Raw genomic sequence first — 25,424 nt, 5'->3', positions numbered from 1 at the left:
GTAGCTTATGCTACTTATTATACATATTTTAGCTTTGCAAAACTGTAAGGCATCTGTACAAAGATTTTTCTAAATGGAGGTTATATGACTTGAGTGAGAAGTAATTATAAATTGATAAACATTCTTATATAAGGGGTATTGTCCTAAATAATATATAAGTTATAACCTTCATAATTATTTTTCTTGTCTGTGACGACATCTATCGATCATCTTATGAAGATACTGTTACATGATGGTTACATGACTGATGACTACTTCAAGTATACCTAGCTGGTTTGTAAAAATAGAATTTGTAATAAATTACTGCATGTATTAAAGCACTTGTGATTGTGCTTGTGATGTTTTAGTGAATTGTTATAGAAATGAAGAAAAGTTAATCAAAGTTAAACTGATTTGATCACTTTGATCGTGTTTTATGTTGATAAATACCTTCTTTATAAGAAAATGCGTTGTCATAAGTAAGAATGCATTTTAAAATGCCAATAATTATTATTTAAATATGTACGTGTCTGCAAATTTAAATAAAGGAAATTATTTCTACTTGCTTGGCCATGAACTTTCAATATCAGAAGCATTAATAGCAACTTTAAAAATATACATTGACAAGTACTCTCTATTATTCTTACGATTGATTGCGGACCGCTTATTTTGACCTTTTAACGAGATAAGTAGTGATTATTATCACAGAAATTCGTACATATAATAAGCATTGTACTACCGCGTCACTACCGTTTTCCCTCCGCTGCGGTTTGAGTGGCCTCGCAGTAATTTAATTTAAATTATTGCATACAATAGTCATTATTTAATGTTTATACTCTTCAAATAAATAATCAATTTTTACAAATATTCTTTTGAGTAAGTGTTACTTACTTGAGTAAGTGAATAAACAATTTACTTTGTCGTAGGTGTGATACTTAAAATCATGATTTTTCACTTTGAAATTGATGATAGGTTTAGCTATTAAAATTTCTACCATATCATAGACCGTAACATTTACATTTTTCTTTTCTAGAATTATTATACTTAACATTTATTTAATGCGGTTAAGACAAAAGCTTACAAAAATATCGCTCTTTTTATTTAATTAAATATTATGTCACTATTATTATTACATTAAACTGCTAAGAGAACAGAAAAAAGCTGTTCTTACAATGACAGAATATTTAGATATTATATTCAGAAGTCTATGATAATAATAATAATTGATGACTTAAATATTATTTATATATTTCCTCTAACTCAAAATTCACAACCTTCGACGAATGCATAGGATTCAAAAAGTTGAAAGCAAAATATACTTACTTTAGTGTCTACAGATTTTAGTACGACAGGATGCAGTTAAAAGTTGTAAATATACATATTCCTTTTCCTTTTCTTAGAGACTATAACAAGTTATTTGCGTTTACACTAAGTAGATAGTATTATACCGGCTAGAATCTAAATTTTATGTAAATTGCATAATAAAGGAAACCACCTTATAAATTACTAGCTGTTGCCCGCGACTTCGTCCGCGTGGACTTCAGTTTATAGCGCACGATGTCAACAAAATTGGTGTCAAAAGCTTTAATAAAAAAAACACTGGTACCCCTTAAATCAAAACAGCTGTGCAGTGTCAGTAGGGTTGCTGAGGATTCCTATTCCGCTTCCTCATAATGAGGAAGTTCCGCAATATTTTGGGTTCCTCAACCGTTACCGCATCCTCATAAATAAAAATGAAAAAATCCTCTTCCGCTATCGCTTCCTCAAAATTTAAGAGGAATTTATGAGGAATTTCACTGCGCATGCGCGTCGCGTATCCATCTTTTTTGTGTGCGTGTGTTGTGTATGTTACTGAACTCCTCCTTAATTGCTGGACCGATTTTGATGATTCTTTATTGTGTGTGTTTTGAGAATGGTTTAGATTCATAGTTTGGTCCACTGGAAAATGCCCTTTTAATTATTTTTTGTGTAATGTATGTACCTAGCTATGGATAGACAGGACAAAGACTTTTGGGTTGGGTCCGCTAGTATTTATAATTTCCTATCATCCTCTTCCTCATCCGCTTCCTCTTCCGCTTCCTCATCCGCATCCTCTTCCTCAAAAAATATCCTCTTTCTCATCCGCATCCTCTAAATTTACGCGTGAAAATTCCTCTTCCTCCTCTTCCTCATAATCACTTCCTCAACAACCCTATTAGTGTGCATATAATATTTCAATTTTTTAAATTAATCTTTATATTTCACAACTTTACCCATAAACTATTTATCATTGATAGGTTTAAGGTTACGTCACTGCATAGATAAAGTACTGATTTAATAAGTAACGTAAAAAATAAGTAACATATAAAAAAAATAACAATCGAGAAAGATTGACAATACGATAATACCACCTCTTATAGAACGACTTCTACGAAATAAAGGATGACACCACCTCTTATAGAAAGAGTTTTGAGCAAGCGTCTGCGTGATGTAGGAGACGCACGGCGCCATCTATTTTGAATTTTTGGAACTAACTTAATTTGAACAAATTTACGCATTTGTACAGCGTTGTAAGGGGACAACGCTTTTTCCAGTAAAAAAGTAGCCTATGTCCTTTCTCAGGCTTTAGACTATCTGTATACAAAATTTCGTTACAATCGGTTCGGTAGTTTTGGCGTGAAAGCGAGACAGACAGACAGACAGAGATACTTTCGCATTTATAATATTAGTATAGATAATAACTTATAAAGTATAATCTGGTATAATCTAGATTTTTACTTGAAAACACTACCGGACTGACCATGACTATAAGGGTCTGTTCATACGGACGATAAGATTATCTATACCACACTACGCTGTCGCAGCAAGTCATATTACTTTATCTTGAAGCGTCGTCGCATCGCATTTTGTAATAAGTGCAGTTTGTCACTTCTCGCTGTAAGGTGTTTTACGTGTAAATTGTATGGCATATAATAAGTTATCACTGTTAATGACTATTTAGATGAAATGCAATATTGTCGTTGACATTGTGAGATGCAAAATAAACTCAGCACTCAGACCCTTTATAGATATTTGTGATAAATGCAAAAATGATTTGGTTACATTGTTATGTTAACATAGTATTTGTCTGATATTTTATTTTTTCACTACTTATTCGAAAAAAAATCTTATTATTTATAAATTTATTTAGATTTATAACTGATGACAGAAAGTAACTACTCAATTAATAAACATTTAAGTAATTTCTCAAAAAATGTCAAAGAACCAATCATTTAAAAATCACAACTTTCGAAAAGCAAACAAATAAAATTAATACTACAATATCAAATAATTATTGAACATAGATTGTATAATATAGACTAAGAAATAAACTTATTAAAATAAAGCGAAACATAATATATTCTATAAAAATATTTTTTTTGAGGTAATTACAGAAGAAAATACAGGTTGCAATTAAACCTTCCTGCCAAATTTTTTCCAGGACTTAGGTATTTTAGGTTAAATGGACTCTTCCATTTAAACCAAAAAATTGGGTGTTATTTTTTTTCAATGACATAATATCTTATCCCATGTAAAATCGTTGCAGAACGGTCACTCGCAGCGCGGGGGAATGAGAGGGGGTGACGCGGGATGAGATGCGCGCGCGGGAGGGGGGGCACGTCACGCGCGGCCGTCGCATCGTGTCCATTAATTGTAGTGTTTTTAGGATAACTTTCGGAAGGTATTTCTCAACATTTTAGTACTGAGTGACTATAAAAGAAAAAATACGTGTATTTTTATTTTTAACAAGGATCAGTATATCAAAATTTGGCAGGAAGGTTTAATTGCAACCTGTAGAAGTAAAGTTTCAGCATGGTGGATAAAGTTTATTGTCTAATGTGTGCTATTGAGTATTGTAATGTATGTTTGAAAAAGTTGTCAAGAGTGGCAAAGGCTAGTCTTGAGAAGCTATCTCAAAATAATAGTAATTATTGAAAAAAATCAATCTTAACATTATTATATTCTATCTCTTTCATTCCTACCTTTTTTTACATTTAGTTGCTATGGCAACCGTAACCGTGAGAAATGACGTCAAAATATGGTAATTTTTAATATTTTTTCATATAACGTATCTTATTAAGTTATGCTCAATGATTAATTTTCACTCTAACACCTATATCTACATTATATTATGTTATATTATATTTTTAAGTCAATTACACTAGCATTTCGCTCAAAATACAGCAAAAATACGACTTAAATGCGCTAATTCTCATAAAATACTATATTGCCTATTCGTGTAAATTTGCTGACATAATCGAGACCCGTTTGGACGTAAAATCCATACAAAAACAAGTAAGCCAATAATATTCGTGAAATGTAAAATTAATAACGTAATTCTTGTCTAAATACTGGCCTACAACATTTTTTAAATACATCTTAAGTTATTGTGTATATAACTATGTAGTTGTTATCATAATGTGCTTTTATATATGAGCGGTATACATAAAAATATAATATGTACGTATTAAGCTAGGTACACACGTAGGTGTTGTGTGTGTGTACCTAGCTTTACATTTAAATTTACAATATTAGGGCCAGTTCACACAAAGACGAAACGAGATTCGAAACTAAACTTTGTTCACCACGAATGCAGGCGTCAATGCCAAAGTTTGAGCTTCGAGCACTGATACAGAGCGCTACTGCTCTTGGAATGAAATTTATTCTTTTTGTAAAGTGAATAGAGTTCTATTTCGATTCCCTATGGGACCTATCAGACAGAGAGCGGTCACGCGTTCAGGCGGAAGGCGGAGGAATTCTGACGCGGTCAGAACTGAAATGTGAAAATTTGTATAAAACGTAATTACAAATACTTAACACAAAACTGACTCTCTGTTGTAGAATAGGTCCCTCAATTCAAAACCCAGCGCCGCGTCACAATTTAGTGTGAACTGACATATAATTTGGACGCAACATAAAGTATGTATAATATATAGTCAGGCATTTTATTTCTTACTGGTATTGTATTTATTTATTTTATTATACAATATGTATAATGTATATCTTAAAGTTATTTCATAATACTTTTTGAGCGGTGTCAAAACTGACCTAGCTTGTAGTTGGCATGAATATACAGTTTTAAATGTAATTGACATTTTTTTCCTTTACAACAATAATTATTATAAATCAATTAATTTATTACATAATCATATGATTGTATATTATAATTAACACTTTCTCACGTGAGCAAGTAAGAATTTGTAACAAAAATTATATCTCTCTTATCTTACTCGCTTACGTGCGAAAGAGAAATCACTCTCATTACATCTAAGGTTGTGATGAACACGTTAACTTACACTTATCATTAACTATTGTGAATTAGCGTTAAGTAGCTTTTTAAGTATATGCCGTCACTCATTAGGACATTAGTGGTGGTCAACCAGTGGCGCTATTAAAAATAAGTTACCAACATTTATAAATCTATTTGCATTTTGCAGGGCTACTTGGTGTCAGATTTCTGACATCTCAACTTGAAGTCAGCCGAGTCACTTTTTTATTGTAACTTTGTCAAGTTTTTTGTCATACTATGACACATACAACTCCAATCACTCAATCGTTCAATTTATGAGCATTGAGCGCCATTGGGCTGGAGACTATAATGGGAAGGAGTCACAATATAGTCTCAAGGGACGCAGTGACGTCAGAACTATAATGACCATCCTTCGGAGGAAAAAAAGTAAGACAAAATGTTTATTACTTCTGTGGTAATTATGTTTGGTCAATTTAGCACCAACGAGGTGTCACTATTGTAACCACAACATCCTAATGAGTGCGGCCAACTCCAGGTCGTAGTTGTGGTATTACTCTAGTGTCAGTCTGCCTTATCCGGTATAAGGTCACTATTAAGTACTAATTGACGTGTCTCAGGCACCCACTTTGTTTCTCCGCTTGTTCAGGAGGGAGTTGTTGCTCTGTTCTAGCGCTTTGATTTGGACCTGAAAGATGTAAAGACATCGTTTAAAATATTGTTTAGATTTAAAAATGGTGTGTATGTGGGTGTACACTATAGTATGTACGCATGATTGTGCGTATCCTTGTACGTTTATATAATATGCGTCTACTTATGCGTATACACGTACGCGTCCGCCTGTACGTATAAGTACACGTATGCGCCCACCTCTTTGTGAACATATACATACGCGTCTACTTGTGCGTATACGCACACATATGCGTCTGCATGTGCGTATACGTACACATATACGTCTGCATGTGCGTATACGAATACACATGCGTCCGGTTGTGCGTATACGTACACATGTGTCCCTCTGTTGGTATACGTACCGTATGTGTACGTACCTGGTCATAGTCAACGCGCATAGTAGCTAGCGAGCGCGTCATCTCGTCCTGCACGTCGGCCCACGCGTCGCCGGCGTCGCGCAGCAGCGTGTGCGTGTATAGCGGCGTCTGCGGCACGTTCGTGTATTGCCGCACCCACGGGCTCGACATCACCTGGAACAACCAAATATTACATACAGTCAGATCACTTTTTTCCTTAACTTGGGGCTTGTGTCAAAACCGACAATAGCAGCCTTACAAAAATCAAAATAACAAAATTATTCTAATCAGATCTAGATCTACACTTACTAAAATATATAAATTGACCAACCCTCAGCAAGTTATGCGCGATATTCAAACAAAGGATTAGCGATAGCCCAGATTGACGCAAATGAATCTAAACTAAGTCAATGTCTTGCAATTCTAATGAACTGAACTCCTTACATATTTATATAGGGTTTTATCATACCTGCTGTATCGTCAGCCGCTTGCCTGGATCTACTGACAGCATGCCTCTGATCAGGTTCTTGGCCTCGGACGAGACGTTGGACCACTCGGGCTCAGGAAAATCGTACTGTCCAAGTCGAATACGCTGTAACACAATGTAAACGTTTTATTTAAATCACCATCTATAGATTTATTTTTCGACATATTTTTTATGAAATAAGGGGGCAAACGAGCAAACGGGTCACGATGGAAAGCAACTTCCGTCGCCCATGGACACTCGCAGCATCAGAAGAGCTGCAGGTGCGTTGCCGGCCTTTTAAGAGGGAATAGAGTAATAGGGGAGGGTAGGGAAGGAAAGGGAATAGGGGAAGGTAGGGAAGGGAATAGGGTAGGAGATTGGGCCTCCAGTAAACTCACTCACTCGGCGAAACACAGCGCAAGCGCTGTTTCACGCCGGTTTTCTGTGAGAACGTAGTATTTCTCCGGTCGAGCCGGCCCATTCGTGCCGAAGCATGGCTCTCCCACATATTTCCAATTTCCCACTTATTGCAGAGCGTAATGCGTCACAGTGGCGCACAATGCCAAAGTGTGCTAATGCTTAATTGAAACATGAATAGGGATGATGACAAGGTCAAAGATTAACGAATTTTGTTAATAAAATGAAGAAATCACGGTAAAAAATAAGTGTTCCCAAAATTTCAGCTTGATAGCATTTGTATTTTTTTTTTGTTATGCGCCTTCAAAGTTGGATATTCAAGTCGTTTTTTTTTTTAAATTAAATTTCTTAATTATTGTATACAATTCGATAACTTATGTAATTAAAAGCAACTTTTGTTATGAAACCACTTTCATAAACGCAATATTTAATATACCTGTCGAACAAAGTTGTCTCCCGATGCGTACAAACTACGAAAGACTGACGTCATACTTTCGTAGCACTTTGTATGGAGCGTTTCGGGGAGGTCTTTTTTATGAGATATTTGAATTGTCATATCTTGGTGAATTTTTAAGCTATCAGAGTCATTATTTCAACGATGTTTCTATTTTTTATGTGTCTTTCAATTACCGATAAGAAAAGAAAATAGTCATCATGCCTATTAAGTTTGTTTGTGAGTGCTTGATTGTGCAAAGCGTCACTGTAGTTGAAACAGTGTACGTTGATTATGCCGCATAATGCGGTCTATAGAAACAATGGAAAAATAGGGTATAGTTTTCATTAGATTTTTTATTCATTCCCACTTTTTTACTTATAAAAATACACAGCTGATTTATCACATAATATGTTGTCGAATACTGTGGACAGACAGACAGACACATTCAGCGACATTGCACCTATTATTATTATTATCCACTGTATTTTTTATTTTTTAGTATGTAATTTGGGGCCGTCTGTGAGCTATTCGCCCATATCCTTTTTTTGCTATCTTTGTATATAGGTTTTTCGCACCAAGGATAATTATTGAAATAATAGTGACATTGGCTTGGTGGAGAACCCCTCTCCACCACTCAAGCTGGGTGGAGTTTCAAGGGTGTTCATCCACTGTATTATCATTATCGATAAACATCTTTATTGACGTAGGCAAATGTATGAAGGCCGTACCTTTTTCATCCCGGGCGATATAGCGAGGCCGTGGTTGGAGTAGAAGGGCGGGAAGCCGCACAACAAGATGTACATGACCACGCCCAGCGACCAGATGTCGCACGACTTGTCGTACTTGTCCGGACCGAGCACCTGCCGTGTTATGTGTTGTAGTACATATACTAGATGACGCCCGCAACTCCGTTGCGCCAAAATCGTCTATCGCGCGGGAACCGTACATTTTTCCGGGATAAAAAGTATCCTAAGTCCCTTACGGGACTCCATGTATTTCCATATAAAATTTCAGCAAAATCGGTTCAGCGGTTTGGGCGTGAAGAGGTAACAAATAGACAGACAGACACACTTTGGCATTTATAATATTATATTAGTATAGAAGTATGGATTCATACTATTTTTTAACGTGCTTTTGGGCTGTATGTATGTGACGCAATCTTTGAGCACGATTTTACCTATCTGTAGTAATCTAAATAATTCGAAACTTTGAATACATATTAAGCGCCAATGACAATGCAATAATTTGTTAAAATAAAGAAAATGAATTCGAAAAAAAACGTGTTTAATTGTTTATGTCTAGTTTTTTAAACTATAATTTCTACTATTATTTATTTATATTATAATACTATTATTTTGCCTTAAATTATGCATAAGCGCTGATTTAAGTCGAAACAAAAGAGATCGGTAGATACTTAATGCTGGGCTCTTGATACTTTAACTAGCGGATGGTCATGGTCCCCAATTGGACGTTTGGTCTTTTTGAACAGTTTAAAAAAAGGAGCGTGATTAGCCGCTGATTAAAGTTTACAATAAGGCAACTAAATACGTTTGCGTTGATACAGTCCAGGTTTTGCAATAAAATATCAATTATAGACCAAGCATTAAACCGTGGTAAGTCACCTCAGGAGCCACATAGTAAGGCGTATAGCACGGCGTCTGCAACGTATCAGCCGGCGTGAGGGTCTCCTTGGCGAACCCGAAGTCGGTCAGTTTCAGCACTGCGTTGGGCGCCATGCTCGTGTACAGTAAGTTCTCCGGCTTGATGTCACGGTGTGCGATGTTAGAGTCGTGCAGGTGACGCACCGCCACGCAGATTGAGTGCATTATCTGATAAAAAAAGAATTCATATAAGTTTAGTGTCATCAAGCAGTAAATAAGAGAATGTTCTAACTTCTAAGCTACGTCAGATTTCAAAGAAAAAAAATGGGATCATCTATCAAGTCACTGCTAACAATACCATATACGCACGCAGCACGCATAGAGATCGACATCTACAGGGGTTACGCAATGCCATGATCCTAATCATGGCATTGCGTGACATTTTGATTTAATATTCTCAACACCTCGAAGATAATTTTAATACAGTAGCAACCATTTGTTTCAGTAATACCTTCACCTCAGCAGCCTGCCAAACTGGTCTAACTAAACCTTCGCATCTCTTGTTCTCCATGGCTACAATTGTCGCCTAAGAATATACGACGGACCTACGTCATTTGTTTTTTTTTTTTTTATGTAATAAGGGGGCAAACGAGCAAACGGGTCACCTGATGGAAAGCAACTTCCGTCGCCCGTGGACACTCGCAGCATCAGAAGAGCTGCAGGTGCGTTGCCTGCCTTTTTAAGAGGGAATAGGGGAGGGTAGGGATGGGAAGGGAATAGGGGAGGGTAGGGAAGGAATAGGGTAGGGGATTGGGCCTCCGGTAAACTCACTCACTCGGCGAAACACAGCGCTAGCGCTGTTTCACGCCGGTTTTCTGTGAGAACGTGGTATTTATCCGGTCGAGCCGGCCCATTCGTGCCGAAGCATGGCTCTCCCACGTGGGAGAGCCATGGTTGAGCTATTTCAATTCAATATAAGTCGTGCTCTGTCGGCCGGGTTTGACATAAAGCCACCAACTTACGTAGGTCTGCCAACTACCTATAAATCAACTTCTCTGATAGTGCATATCTCACCTCAGCAGCCTGTCGCTCGGTGAAGGCGCCGTCGCGGTTATCCTGTATGCGCTGGAACAGCTCGCCGCCGTCCATGCACTCCATCACCACCAGCAGGCAGCGCTTGCCGTTGTACGTGTTGTCGTATACGTCGATTATCTGCAATCAATTAAAATAGTAATTGTCACGTCATTATATTGACTTGTCTATCATTAAATGCGGCCTGTTCTATAGTCATTTTGAGCCATGACTATTATACCTCGTGGCCCGTAGCGTAGACTCGTATAGTTGCACAATCGTGTCAATAACGGTGCACTATGTGACTGAACAACTTTTCAGGCCGGTAAGACGATACGTCATTTCCTTCCATCGTTCCAACGGATAACATTAGTTCGAAAGATGGTATCGCATATAAGTAATCAAAAGAGGTGGTGGTGAAACGTGAAGATGGAGATCTTCACGAAGACCACTTCAATTGCTTGGGAATTATAATACTCTGTTATTGTTCGTTAGGCTTTTTTTAATATAAAATAAGGGGGCAAACGAGCAAACGGGTCACCTGATGGAAAGCAACTACCGTCGCCCATGGACACTCGCAACATCAGAAGAGCTGCAGGTGCGTTGCCGGCCTTTTAAGAGGGAATACGCTCTCTTCTTGAAGGTTTGCAGGTCGTATAAGTCCGGAAAAACTGTGGTGGCTTTATTTTACCTCGTTGGCACTTGGCAATAACATCCTGACAAGTGACTGAAGTAGCACCTATGTCCACTCTGTAGCACCTACCTCAACGATATGTATACAGCCGCTGGCCCGCCAGTGCAGCTCGACCTCGCGGCGCGCCTTCACGCTGTCGTGCAACACCTTCAGCGCACGCTTCGCGCCCGTGCGCTTCGACACGCACTTCACCACCTGTAACAAGCTGTAGCTTAGCACGATTTGCAGTAAAACGTTGTAAAGAAGCACAACTTTGAGCTAAGACAAGATACACGGGTTGTTAAAAACCTGATATATATTATAAGAGCGCATTTAGCACCTAAAACAATAACGACAGCACCTTTAAACCGGATTTCCAACAAGCCAACTATTTGTAGGAAATCCGGTGTAAAAGAGAAGTGAGAGTTTGACCTTCTAGTACTTATTCATAAAAACAAACATTACTTTGATCATTAAAACGAAACATGTTATGCTGTAATATATAGAGCGAACTTATCGTTTGTAATTACTTTTTCTGGTGTTTCTACAACAATGGTGAGATACTATCTTATTTGTGTCAGTTGCGTGCGTGTTGCACTACTCTTAGATAAATAAGTCTTACGTTTGTTTGTATTTTATCTTATTTATTTGCCTTTAACAAGGCCTTGGAACATTGTAAAATTCTTAGATTTTGTCTTGCATGTTATGCTACGTAAGAGCAATCACAATATTATTATGCACAATCTTGTGCAAATACTGAGAGATTTATATTAGGATACCCAATTTGTACACAAAAGATACAGCCAAAAATACGACTACTTCTATTGATGGTATTATTAACCAAATTGGTACCCTAAACGTCCGAAGTCCAAACCTGCTCGTTAGTCTTGTGAGGCTCAGGATTTGAGAGGCATGAATTTAGCTTATTATCGGAACGAAAGGTCGCTTTAATTTGCCGTACCTTGGGGTACGGCAAATTAAATCCTTTGGAGCAACGGCAAGCCGAGAACAGCAATAATTAAAAGCATCTGCATACGATGCTTTCATATTTTACCGTGACGAAAAAAGCGTGCCTTGCCGTGCCGCGCTACCCCAAATTATCTCTTACTAGTCGTATCCTCATGGCTGAGGGACGTGACCGCCAAAATTTGCTTTCTGGGATAGGGCTCTATACTTGTCTCTGTTTTTGGCTTGATGAAGACGTAGTGATTATATTCTCTTTGTGATGAAGTGCCTCCTGGAACGTGCAGTCAGCAGCCTTGACAATCGCGTCCATGGGCGTACCGAGGGGGGGGGGGGCAGGGCAGCTGACCCCCCCCCCCCCCCCCTGGATCATGTTGACGTCCCTACTAAGTATATTATCTAGTACTTTTATCTTAAAAAATTAAAAATTAAGAAAACGAATTTTTGCCATTTGTTTGCAATACAATACAGGGTGCAATTTAACCTTCCTGCCAAATTTGGATATATTGATCCTTGTTAAAAATAAAAATACACGTATTTCTTCTTTTATAATCACTCAGTACTAAAATTTTGAGAAATAGCCTCCAAAAGTTATCCTACCAAACACCACAAAATATGGACACATGCGCGGCCGGCCCCGCCCCGCCCTTCCATTGACATTCTTGCAGTGACGGATTAAGACTACTTGATGCCCTAAGCAATCCATGCCTGTGGCCCCCCCTATCCGTATCTCAACTAGAATCGGTCTTTGAACCTTTACTCTTCTGGTGCCCCCTCAGACGTGATGCCCTAGGCAATTGCTTAATTTGATTAAGGGCTAATCCGTCACTGCATTCTTGTTATTATCATAAGTTGCGAATTTTCCCTTGATACTTTGACGAACTTAGGACCGTCAAATGTAAAGGACGTAGACAGGTATGTTTAGAATAAAATTAATTGATACACATCAAAAGAATCGAAAATTACAACTTTTTAATTACGAAAAATAACCACTTTAGAAATTTATAATAAATCTAAACCACATCCTTTGCATTTAGGCGTATTTAAAAATTCAATTAACTTGTACACAGTACAACTAATTAAAAATAAAAATCAAAACAACCCACCTCTAAATCTTATTTACTTCCATCTTGTCTACACTTAGCATAGTTCAAACGAGTACGAACTGCAATCCGTTTTGCTCTAAGCAAATTCTAGCGCGTTTTGCACATTGTCTTTATGACTTTAAAAGTTTGTTAAGCACAACTTTGTCACTTTTAACCTCGTCAGAGGCATGTCTTCGAGGCTGGCTAGGCGTGTGCAGGTGTTGCGAAGTGCGAACTGTCCATAATCCGAGTCTTTGATTGTCTCGCGATTCAGATTCAGGGTACAGCTGCTGCATTCGAGAATCATCAATCAGCTGTTACGAAGACGAGGAACGCTTTCTTGCTCGTACAGTCTCTGGGTTCCGCGTAAACTTTCGCCACTCAAAATGTAGCACCTCCACCTATGCCTCCACATTTCATAACACTCGATCGTAGTTAGGGTACATTGTAACAGACACTAATTAAAGCACGGGGGCCGGGGGCGCCGCGAAAAACAAAATAATTACGTATTAGCTATACAACTACGCGCGTGGTACTAAACGGTCGCCGGCGACCGGCGGGCGGCGGGCCTCCCGCCTCCCACCCCGCGCATCACCCCCGCTTTACCCCTACACATAGCCGGTCTCGACTGGATATCTGTGCGGCGCGATGTACTATCTCGGTCGCAATATCGCAATTATTATTAACTTATGAAGTGACCATTGTACATCGATTTTTTTTGGGATAAAATATGTTATTGTAAAAAAATTAACAGCCTATTTTTTTTGGTTTAATGGACTCACCTAATGATACCTAAGCCCCAAAAAAAATTTGGCAGGTAGGTTTAATTGCACCCCAATGATGAAATACTCAAACCAGATATGTTACTACCGCGCGCGTTGTGAAGCTTCAAGGGCCGTCTGTTGTTTAGTCTGCATCGAGCGCAGTCACGAACGTGCTGCGTCTTGTCTTACCTAAATAAATTGAAAATGACGTCGTGCGTGTTTTGAAAATGTACCAATTATGACTCGAAAGTAAACAAAACACATGGAATCTCTTACCACATGTCTTGATTGCAATAAATACCTCGATTATTTACATTTTCAATTATTTTTTCGAACAATCTGGAAAAAAATCGAATTTTCGTCATAGCTCAGGCGAAGAAAGAGACAGCGATACGATTCGAAGTTTAAAAATAGAACTGTCTCTTTTACGTAAATGGTTTTTCGTATCTTTTGTTTCACTTATCTGTCAAATTTGTCAATGACTGCAATTTTGAATTTGAAAATTGTTCGGAAGAGATTTAAGCCGGAAAATAGTATGGACGTAACATATCTGTATAAGTAGAATATCATTGTTGCACCCTGTATTTTTACAACTAAAAATTATTAATTTTTTATTCTTTATAAACACATAGCTTATGAAAAATCTGATTTGCCCCCCCCCCCCTGGCCCAGAACATGGGTAATTTGCCCCCCCCCCCCCCCCTGGCAACGTATGTGAAGCTAGCATGACAAAATTAGCAAAATAACTCGGGATTGCGTTATTAATTAGGTGCTAATTGAGTGCTATTTTGGTGCAAAAACCTCGAACTTAGTGCTCCTCAAAATTCGGAATAAATGCTAATACTGCTACCTTCACGTGAAGCTAGCAGTGTACATAACCAAAAACCTTTAAAATGATAATATAGCTTCGTAATAAATACTTAGCTAATAAGTGCTCATTATGTGCTCTTTCAGTGCACAAACTGCGAATTAAGTGCTCTTCAAAATTTGCCATAAATGCGAATACTGCTACCTTCACGTGAAGCTAGCAGTGTACAAAACCAAAAACCTTAATAATGATTATCTGGCTCCTTGATAAGTACTTTACTAATAAGTGCTCATTAAGTGCTGGCGATAAACGTGTTTTTTTTTTTTATACCATATAATACTGCTCACTTCACGGTACCAGCAAGATGCTCCTCTCGATTTGAGTACTTTGACGAATTCCACACTCATAAACGATACATAGGAATTAAGTACTCATTAAGTGCTAGCGATAGGCGGAGAAAAAAATTTAAATAGGCATTTTTTTATTTTTTATACCGTATACTGCTAGCTTCACGGTACCAACGAGATGCTCCTCTTGATTTGAGTACGTTGACGAATTTCACATTCATAAATGATACATAGGAATTAAGTGCTCATTAAGTGCTAGCGATAGGCAGTGAAAACAAAAGAAAATATGCATTTTTTAACGTTTTATACCGTATACTGCTAGCTTCACGGTACCAGCGAGATACTCCTCTTGATTTGAGTACTTTGACGAATTCCACACTCATTAATGATACATAGGAATTAATTGCTCATTAAGATGATATATAGGAATTACGTGCTCATCAAAAAGTTAAAAAATGCATATTTTCTTTTGTTTTCGCCGCCTATCGCTAGCACTTAATTTTTTATTTATTTATTTAAATCAGGTATCTTGGCCCATATTATATATACCTTATAGACTAACATACATAACATATAAACTAAAGCTAACACTAAGCACTAAACACTAAACACGTATTGTCTGCGACGTGGGGCGCGACGTGTTCGGAAGTCGTCCTCGGAACCTCCTGTAAAGCTCCTTAATGAGCACTTAATTCCTATGTATCGTTTATGAGCGTGGAATTCGTCAAAGTACTCAAATCGAGAGGAGCATCTCGCTGGTACCGTGAAGCTAGCAGTATACGGTATAAAAAATAAAAAAAATGTCTATTTAAATTTTTTTCTCCGCCTATCGCTAGCACTTAATGAGTACTTAATTCCTATGTATCGTTTATGAGTGTGGAATTCGTCAAAGTACTCAAATCGAGAGGAGCATCTTGCTGGTACCGTGAAGTGAGCAGTATTATATGGTATAAAAAATGTATTTAAAAAAAAACACGTTTATCGCCAGCACTTAATGAGCACTTATTAGTCTTTACTAATAAGTGCTCATTAAGTGCTGGCTAAACGTGTTTTTTTTAAATACATTATATAGGCTACTTATCAAGGAGCCAGATAATCATTATTAAGGTTTTTGGTTTTGTACACTGCTAGCTTCACGTGAAGGTAGCAGTATTCGCATTTATGGCAAATTTTGAAGAGCACTTAATTCGCAGTTTGTGCACTGAAAGAGCACTTAATGAGCACTTATTAGCTAAGTATTTATTACGAAGCTATATTATCATTTTAAAGGTTTTTGGTTATGTACACTGCTAGCTTCACGTGAAGGTAGCAGTATTAGCATTTATTCCGAATTTTGAGGAGCACTAAATTCGCGGTTTTTGCACCAAAATAGCACTCAATTAGCACCTAATTAATAACGCAATCCCGAGTTATTTTGCTAATTTTGTCATGCTAGCTTCACATACGTCCCCTGGCACCAGAACCTGGGTAATTTGCCCCGCCCCCCCCTGGCCCAGCAGAACCTGGGTACGCCCATGATCGCGTCTCTCCATCGTGTAGCCACTCTGCCTCTGCCTCTTTTCCCCTCTAATTGCCAGTTACTAGTATGACCATGAGACTCTCAAGATTATAAGGCGACGAATGAACGACGACCCCAAATTATACAAGGGACCAAACGATTCTGTTCTCAAAAACTTCGCATTATATTTTTACAATTAGCTCATCGTGAATCAATATTGATATGTGGTGTTATGTAAGTGGGAGTGCATGTGTGCGCCATGATGTCACCAGGTGTCACCGACATACCGCTGATAGCTCGGGCTGATGACATTGCGCTTTTCGCGGCCCGAAATCGATAACATTGATCCGGTTTTCTACGTTTTTAGAAGCAAATTTTTGGTATTATCTTTGCTATCGGCTGTATTCATCGATCATTGTGCAACGAATACTGTAGTTATATTTTACGTCAACCCAAATACAAGAGGTCTAGAACGGAAACTTTTAAGGTCCGTTAAAAGGTTTTAAAAACAAATATTTAATTAATTTTATTAATATTTATTTTGCTGAACTGCAGGGGCCAGGAAGTCAAGGATTTTAGGCTTTAGTCACCGAACTGAGTAATTCATCTGCAGAAACTTGCGGAGAAAGTGAACGTGTCACCTATCAGCCCACACTTTGCCAAGGCGAAGGTATTGCGCCAATCTCAGGAATGTCACAGATCTCAATTCGACATGCACTGATACCAGCAAACAATGGCATTTAATGTATATATTCGACCGATAGATTTTGTGGTTGCTTCTGAGCGTATATGTACTGAGACGATAGACATAGGTATTATATTGATGTATACTCTCATAGATGTACCTCTATAATATAGACAAGTTTATGTTATATGTATGCAAAACATCTACGTTTCATTTCGCACTTACTTATTAATATTCAGAGCGACTCTGTGTTACTTGTAAATATATAACGACCTGTTACCCCTCAACCTAAATGTGAAGCCTTAACTCGAAGGGACCTCTATTATAGACATAAGAATCACGTTTGTGGAAACCAAGTAGCTTGAAGGTAGTTCCTTCAAGAACTCTGAAGGCTGAACGCCTACCATAACTTCGCATGCAAGCTTGGATGAATTGAAAGTCATATTATATAGCAAGGTATTTTACGTGCATGAGCAGCTCCTGCGACATTCCTCGAAGCTCGCTTATACCTGCAGCAGCAGCATTAGCGATAGTCTTAGTGACCTGTAAATACTAATTAGTACTAACTACTTAACACAACCGCAGCACGTGTGTACACGCCGTCTACATGACGATAAGGAATGGCGCAGTAGCGTCACCGCGAAACCGCAGATTGAACTACAGTTAAATATAATAAAGTGTATTTACGAGCAGAAACACGCTCTCTGAATTGAAGCACCAGGGGACAAGGACGCAACAGGGTAGTTCCGTACCCAAAGGGTAAAAACGGAACCCTATTACTAAGACTTCGTTGTCTGTCCGTCTGTCTTCAGGCTGTATCTCAAAAACTGCTATAGCTAGACTTCTGATCACAGACTTTTTGTTATTATTATTTTAAGGTTTCTTGCGGTGTGGTCCCAGTGTGTGGCAGCCAGCAGTGTGAGTCTGATATTTGAAATAAATATTAATTATAGTATCTCGAACTCCTAGTCTCCTGCTGTAACCACATAGCTGCAAATGTTGTTGTAGCCGAACAGTGCAAAAACATCTCTTACCAGTACGATGGATCAAAATTCAAAACCAGCCCGCAAGGCTAAACTTTTTTAACGCTAATCTTAGTTGTTGTACTGTACTTCTAAGTTCTAGCCGAGTACTACACTCGGCCTATTATAAGCCTATTATAGCCAAGTGAATTATAGTAGTAATATTAGAAGCCTATTATAGCCAAGTGTAGTAGAGCCAAGAGTCTCTACGATGTAACCTTTTTATGCCAACCGACGTATACCCCAGGAAGAAATTAGGACAATTTATCTCAAGGAAAATCGTATGGTTCTACGTGTGTTCTACGATAATTTTCTGTTCGAACGAAAATTACCAACATCTAGTAAAATAAAATGAAACGCCTAGCGCCTTACGTAAAATAGCGAAGTCTTTAAAAATAACCAAGGGACGAGCCTCCCTTGAGGATAGGGTCTAGGGAGGATCAAAAGTTTATTTTGTTTTGTCACCCGTGCCGGTATAAAAAGGTTGACCTTTATATTAACCCCTATTGCGTATCGCTATGGCTTATTGGTTATTAATTAAAACACCTACTTATATTCGGAGACTTTTAAAATAAACTAGCGTAAATCCGTAATAACTAATAACTAAGAAGATGAAACTAGACTAATCACCCGGTAAACTTCCTATTTAAACTTCCCTTTTCATATTAATATAGACCTTCCTGCGGGGCTAAAACTGTCAAACTGACAAATGTCAAATCAGTAGGTACAAAAATACAGAAATGAATTGCAAGCAGAGTTGCATTTTGCGATTTTAGAAAAATGAATCATATTATGATTCATATCATGATTCTTCAAAGCGACCATTTTAGCCCCGCTGCGCGCTGGTACTTCCATGAATCTTTCAAGACTAAAATCAGCCAAATCGGTTATCCGTTATGTGGTTCTCACAAGTTTTTGTTGTTTATTTTATATTTAGTAGATAAAAGATATATACATTAACGATTAACGGCCGTTCCCAATATTTGATCTATCTCTGGTTTTGCCCTACTAGAGATAGGAATAGCTCACAATTGACATAATGTCTAATGTGAGCTATTCATATCTCTAGTAGGGCAAAACCAGAGATAGATTAAATATTGGGAACGGCCGTAAGAGCAGTTGACTTTTACCTAGGATGTACAAAAGTTGACATATTCAAGGCTGCAACCTGCACAACATTATGAAATATCAATACCTACTTTTATAGCTTACAGCGCTAGCTATATAAAACATTATGGCAGTAATGTGTTACAATAAATGTACTTATCGAACTATAAGTCTTAAACGTTCTATGTTACATTTAATAAATTTAATCAATATCTTCATCAATATATATATATATATATATCGACGGGTGCAAAGTAAAAAAAGTCATCTGCAATTTTGAGTTTTTCGTTTTTTTGTAGAAACTAGCTTAAAATATCATGTTCTACAACATACCAAAAACAAAAATTCAAATATCACCTTATTTTTGGTACTTTTGTCACGTAAAAGAAGACATCTACTCTTGTTTTGTGAAATTGCACGATGTAGATGCGGATAACTACCGCTGGTCGTCTATACGCGGGACGCGCGGGGGTCATGTTATGCGGCATAAGCTGCTATCTGCCATATAGCTTTTTCTACGTTGCGATTGTGATTTAGATGTCTCAATTTACTTTTGCAAATTAGTATTGTTTATTATGTTTATGAGTACCTATTTATGTTAATTCTTATTGTTAGCTATATTAATTGACTTCTAATTTGTTACTGTTATTTTTTACTGTTTTTTCATGTTCAGAAAGTCCAAAACGACTTTTTAAAGAAGTTGAAAGTTTCCAGAACATAAGTGATAGATTTATCGAGCAAAATACTGTGTTGTCCGATGAAATTATTGAACATCTTATAGAAAACCTTGATGTGTCACCGATGAAGACAAATGAATATAAGTTAACTTTGTAAGATAAGTCCCCATGATCTGAATACTCTAGGCCAGTCACACCAGTTCACTCTCAGTCTGAAATATAAAATGATTTTGAAAATTTGTCGATCTCAGCAAATTAACAAATACGCCAACACCCTCAGAATACAGTTCATCACTTCAAGTCCGCCGCGTCCATTATCAGTATTAGATCAAAATATTATATATTCTTTTTTATTAAACAGATACTTTGATCTCATATAATCTATGACCTGCTTGAGTTTATTAACTCAAACAGGCCATCGAGTATATTGTCCCTCTCAAACTTTAAATCTTCTATAGACAACACCATTGATGCTTCTTCGGCAGTGGAGGCATCAAGTGAATGTTCTACGCCTTCCTCGTTAAACGGTAGAAAAAGACGTCAGTTACATATTGATCTAAAGAAAAGGCGATTGAGAAATAAAGACACGTGTATTGATACGAGACGTAAATTACGACAAAATTTAGGTAAACAATTACATCAGTCCAGAAATGGTAAATTGCAACCTGCGTAACATCATATCCCGGCATTTGCAAGTTCTCGCGAATTTTTTTTTATTAACTTATCTTTGACCGGTTTTGGGATCTCTGTGATCACGAGAAGCAATTGAGAAATCGTTGAAATAAAATTTCATTTTGTGTTCTGATGAATCGTATGCACCCCTCCGATGGTGTAAAACGTCCGGCGATGCTTATGATGTTATAATGAACCCATCATGCTTACAAGTGCCAAGTACAAAGACTTAATAAGCCTCTGCCTAAATTATAATAATTTACAACATAGTTCCTGTACTGATAATGATACTGAATAATTTTTAAATTAGTTTAAAATAATTAAAGTATTGACACAGAATTTCATTTTTGTTGTGAGAAAATACGATTTTTACGAAAGTAAATGAATGATTCCTAAGTATATCCATACTAATATTATAAATGGGAAAGTATGTTTATTTATTTATTTGTTTGTTTGTCCTTCCTTCACGCTCTAACGAAGAAACAAATCGTATTGTTTTTTGGCATAAACTTAATTGAAAGGATGAAAAGTAACATAGGCTACTTTTGGTCTTGGAAAAACATCATGTTTCTAAGGGAGCTTACGGGAATATTTGCAATTTACGCGATTTTCAAATTCCACGCGAGCGAAGCCGCGAGCAAAAGCTAGTATTTCATATTTTAACTTCCTTCTAAATCGTGTACCTTGCACCGAATCGACAACGTAGAAAAAGATATCTACGCAATTATGTTCTGAACTTGGTGTGTTTAAGATGTAAAACGTTTAACTAAATATTTTAATAATATAACTTACTTTTAATAATATTTTTAATAATATAAAGTGTTACACTTTACGTAGTTACTGATAATCGTACTAGTAATCGGTAAAAATACTTTAATAAATATAATTTTTAATTCCCACGTAGAAACGACCAAGTGGTAGTTAACTCAGTTGTCATATTTTCAAGCGCAATGTAGATGCAGACAACTACAATATCTCGTAAATTAAACATAATTAGAAGAAATTAAATATACATGTGGATTCATTAATAAATAATGAAACAATGATGAAAATTTCAATAAATTTGATCGGAAATTGACAAAATGGGAGCATTTTTTCCTATTATGCGCTCTCCTGAAAAGTTGCTGTTTTGTAGATGACTCTTTTTACTTTGCACCCGTCGATATATATATATATATATATATATATATATATATATATACGACGCTTTAGACATAGGTTACAATTTACACGGTCAGTCTGGCATCAGTTCAGTCTGCAGTCCATCAGTCTGGAGTCATCCCGGCGTCAGTCTCAGACTAATGGACTGAACTTATGCCAGACTGACCGCGTAACCTATGTCTTACGCCACGTTTGTCTAGCCCTGTGCTAAGTACGGTACCCGAAGGACTTTTGTTGCGAGTCTGCGACCTCCGGCCTTAGTTGCATGTTGCAACCTCTTAGCCATAACAGCCGTCATGGTAATTGTCGATTTTGGCTGAACACATGATTCCTTTTAAGCCAACATCCAGCCTCCTATGGATGGATTGTTGAATACACATATACCCCAGTCTCCTTTTGATACTCTACTCGTACAAAAAAATAATGAGCGCCCTCAGGGGCGCCTCCCTTCCTAATAGGTACTATACTAAGTATAACACACGTAGTATTTAAATAGGCTCCTAGCTCTAAGAAGGGCTGCGATCCGTCTGGATTTCCCCGGATTTGTCCTAGTTTGAAGGGCGTCGCGTCGGCCGGGTTTTTGAAAAGTGTCCGCGTGAAATCCGAACACTTTTGTTGAGAGTAATCCAACATTTTAGTCATGCAGCAATAAACGAAATGATTCTTGCATGCAAATTATGCAATGGGTAGGTAATTCAAAGATAAAGACATGATGAATACTGACAATGAACTTTAATTTCTCAGCTTTAGTCATTGTTGAGAAGAATCGATATCGCTGCAGCCAAATTATCAAGGCGTCACCTTAATTTTTTCTCCAAACGGATTTCCTTCCGTTTACAAACAATAAAGTCGCAAATCGCAATGTATCGCCAAGTAGGCATGTACTTGCACTAATCGACGCGGTCGGCGGCGCTAACTCGCGTTATCAAGGGAGCCGCTGCCGGCTGCGTCACGCGGCTCACAATAGATAAAGGAATCATGATGCGTCATCACGGTTTTCTCGTTACGACGTCATTTTCTTGGAATATGCAAGCTCAGCCAAAGATAGTGATTTCAAGATATTGGTTCATTTCATGCAAGAGCTAGTTGTACTTACATACTGGGTTCCATTATTACACTGTTATACTGTTTTAATTTATTACAATTTACAACTATTAGTTGCTGTGCTCATTTTGAGCACTGTTTATTATGGAGAACGCCTCCGTGGTCTAGTGGTTTGAGCGAGCGCGGCTCTCGACTCCGGAGGTCGTGGGTTTGAATCCCGCGCTGGAAACATGTTAGTTCCAAGTTTGCTTAGGACAATGCAGGCTGATCACCTGATTGTCTGACAAGTAAGATGATCCATGCGTCGACGCATGTCATGGGCATGTGTTAGTTCCCGAACCGGTGGTAGGCCCCAGTAGCAACAACGTTCGGAAAATGTTTGAAAAAAAACTTATTCTGAATAAAAAAATTTGACTTTGACTTTGTAAAAAGTCGGTCCTGCGCCTGATCTCTCGCCAGTCGTATCGGTCTTACGTCGCACTGGGTTATGAGAGTGAAATGAAAAGAGAGAGTGCTCTTGTGTACTGCGCACACACTCGGGCACTATAAAAATTAAACTGGCCACTGTCACCGAAACCGGTGTGGGGAGATATTATTATTATTATGGAGAAAAAAATTGTAGTTTCCTTTTCTTTTATTTTTTAATTTTTAACTGTCACATTTGGTTTATTAAAGTACATATTTTATACTAGATGACGCCTGCAACTCTGTTAGTACGCCAGACAGGCTATCCTTAATGTATCTGACAGATACTCCATATACTGTATCTGTCAAGTTAAATTGTGCATAGTCTATCCGGCACTTATCAGGAAGTGGTGACTGGTGAAACCGCCCCTAAGGCCGCGTTTCTACTGACGCGGAGCGGAGCAGAGAGGAGCTTAGCGTTGCCCGAAATGACCAATCGTGCTATTCCAGCGGAATGGCAGCGAAGTGGAGCGAAGACTTCGATCATGGTGATTGTTCAATTCAAGGAGCTTAGGCTCCTCTCCGCTTCGCGTCAGTGGAAACGCGGCCAGTGCGAGTGCAGTTGGCAAATTTACAGTGTACCTTGCAATTTGCATTCTTACATAATATGCACAATGTAACTTTATTTCCATTGCCAGTGGTTCTTTATCAGTGATCTCTGGAAGTATCCCAAGTTGTCTACAAACCCATCAGTCATAGTTGCAGACAAACATTTTTGGGTGAGTCACAAAAAAAAACAATACATATTTCGCAATACAGATACCTACTTAACTTCTAAATCATAAACAAACTTTTCATACAAATATACTGCAATAATAAAGGTAGGCGATACATAAATGCTACATATAAAACCAAAATCATAAAGGCAGTATTTTAACTGATGCTCTAATGGATGGAATGTTAAAAGATATGAGACTATTTACATATCTTGCTGAACAATTATATTGAGATGTACGAGAAAATTGTATAAAATATTTAATAATAAATTAATATATACTTAATAATATTTATAACTGTAGCTTTTTTTACTTGTGGCATTGGTAGTTCTTTTCTATAATAATTTAACGATCCATGAATTTACTTCCTACAAGTGTGACTGATAAAAAATCACTTGGCTAATTATAAACTTTTACGTCATATACGCATGTAAACAAAGATGGAATTAACCGTAAGGACGATACGAAATAATGTACGGTGATTACCTTTCCATTGATTCCGAGGCCTAGAACTGTGTTGGAAATATCGTAGTCCTCCGTTATAGGCGTTGTTTTTGGTGTTCTAGCGTCCGTATTCATTTTGTATCTTTGGCACTTTATTAACACAAGTTTATAACGAGACTTATCACAGGAGTACAATGCAAAAAACTTTAAATATATAGCAAATGTGAAGGACACTCTATAAACACTGTAACGCTTTACTAAAATATAATTTTTATCTCTAAATGCCTGGATGGAAAAGATGACAAAATATCACACAAGTCGAGCGATTGAGCAAGAATTTTTGACAGTTGACTTGTTTTCAGGGTTGCCAGCCCTAGAATTTTTTTCCTCGTACACGAGATGCTCAAATCTCGTATTTTGGTTTTCAGACCTCGTACATGTTTTACAACCTTTTAATATTGAATAATAAAAGGTTGTAAAATCGAAATGATTTGAATTTAGGACATTTTACACAATTAAATATACTGTTTCAAGTTATCTACTAAATAAAATATCATATTTTGTAGGCATTTAAAATAATTAGACATCGAATTATATGCATTTGCATACTTGCATATGCAAATGCATAATATAATGTCACTTTTTAGACGATAGTACATATTTTGGCAATTTTTCGTTGATAGTGCATATTTCGGTAGTTTTATGCCCTCGCTCGTAGTCTCCAAACTAGCTATAGTGCTAGCTAGCATGACACAAACGAGGCCACAAAACAGAGGTACGCCGTGCGATAGATCAAAACTTCAAATATATGGCTCCATCCCCATTTAAAGAATGCAATACACCCAATAGGTACAATATCTTTCTAGAAACAAAATTTTTCTTTGTAGTTGGCAACATTAATAAAAAATTTGAATAAAGTAGTCAAGGATTGAGTAAACTTCCATGGGCAAAGATTGCAATTGGAAAATGTTGGTAGAAAATTATTATTGGTGCTGAATAAGAAATGAAAAATACTGGATTTGATAAAAT

At 37.4% G+C, this 25,424-nt stretch overlaps 1 protein-coding gene across 1 annotated transcript; it reads right to left on the bottom strand.

Moving 5' to 3' along the window:
• Nucleotides 1–5,694: 5,694 nt before the first annotated feature.
• LOC121727339 (MAP kinase-activated protein kinase 2) lies at nucleotides 5,695–24,724 on the bottom strand. The gene is made up of 8 exons (XM_042115113.1): nucleotides 24,438–24,724; nucleotides 11,028–11,153; nucleotides 10,268–10,405; nucleotides 9,215–9,421; nucleotides 8,321–8,452; nucleotides 6,743–6,865; nucleotides 6,295–6,447; nucleotides 5,695–5,933 (listed from the first exon to the last, which is right to left on the bottom strand). Exons 1-8 carry the CDS (start codon nucleotides 24,528–24,530, stop codon nucleotides 5,862–5,864), a joined length of 1,044 nt encoding a protein of 347 aa, XP_041971047.1. The 5' UTR covers nucleotides 24,531–24,724; the 3' UTR covers nucleotides 5,695–5,861.
• Nucleotides 24,725–25,424: the final 700 nt, after the last annotated feature.

This window comes from Aricia agestis, chromosome 5, assembly GCF_905147365.1.
Source record: "Aricia agestis chromosome 5, ilAriAges1.1, whole genome shotgun sequence".
In the NCBI taxonomy this organism is placed as follows: domain Eukaryota; kingdom Metazoa; phylum Arthropoda; class Insecta; order Lepidoptera; family Lycaenidae; genus Aricia; species Aricia agestis.
The sequence above is the reverse complement of the archived record's forward strand: the minus strand, read 5'-3'. Positions and strand labels throughout refer to the sequence as shown.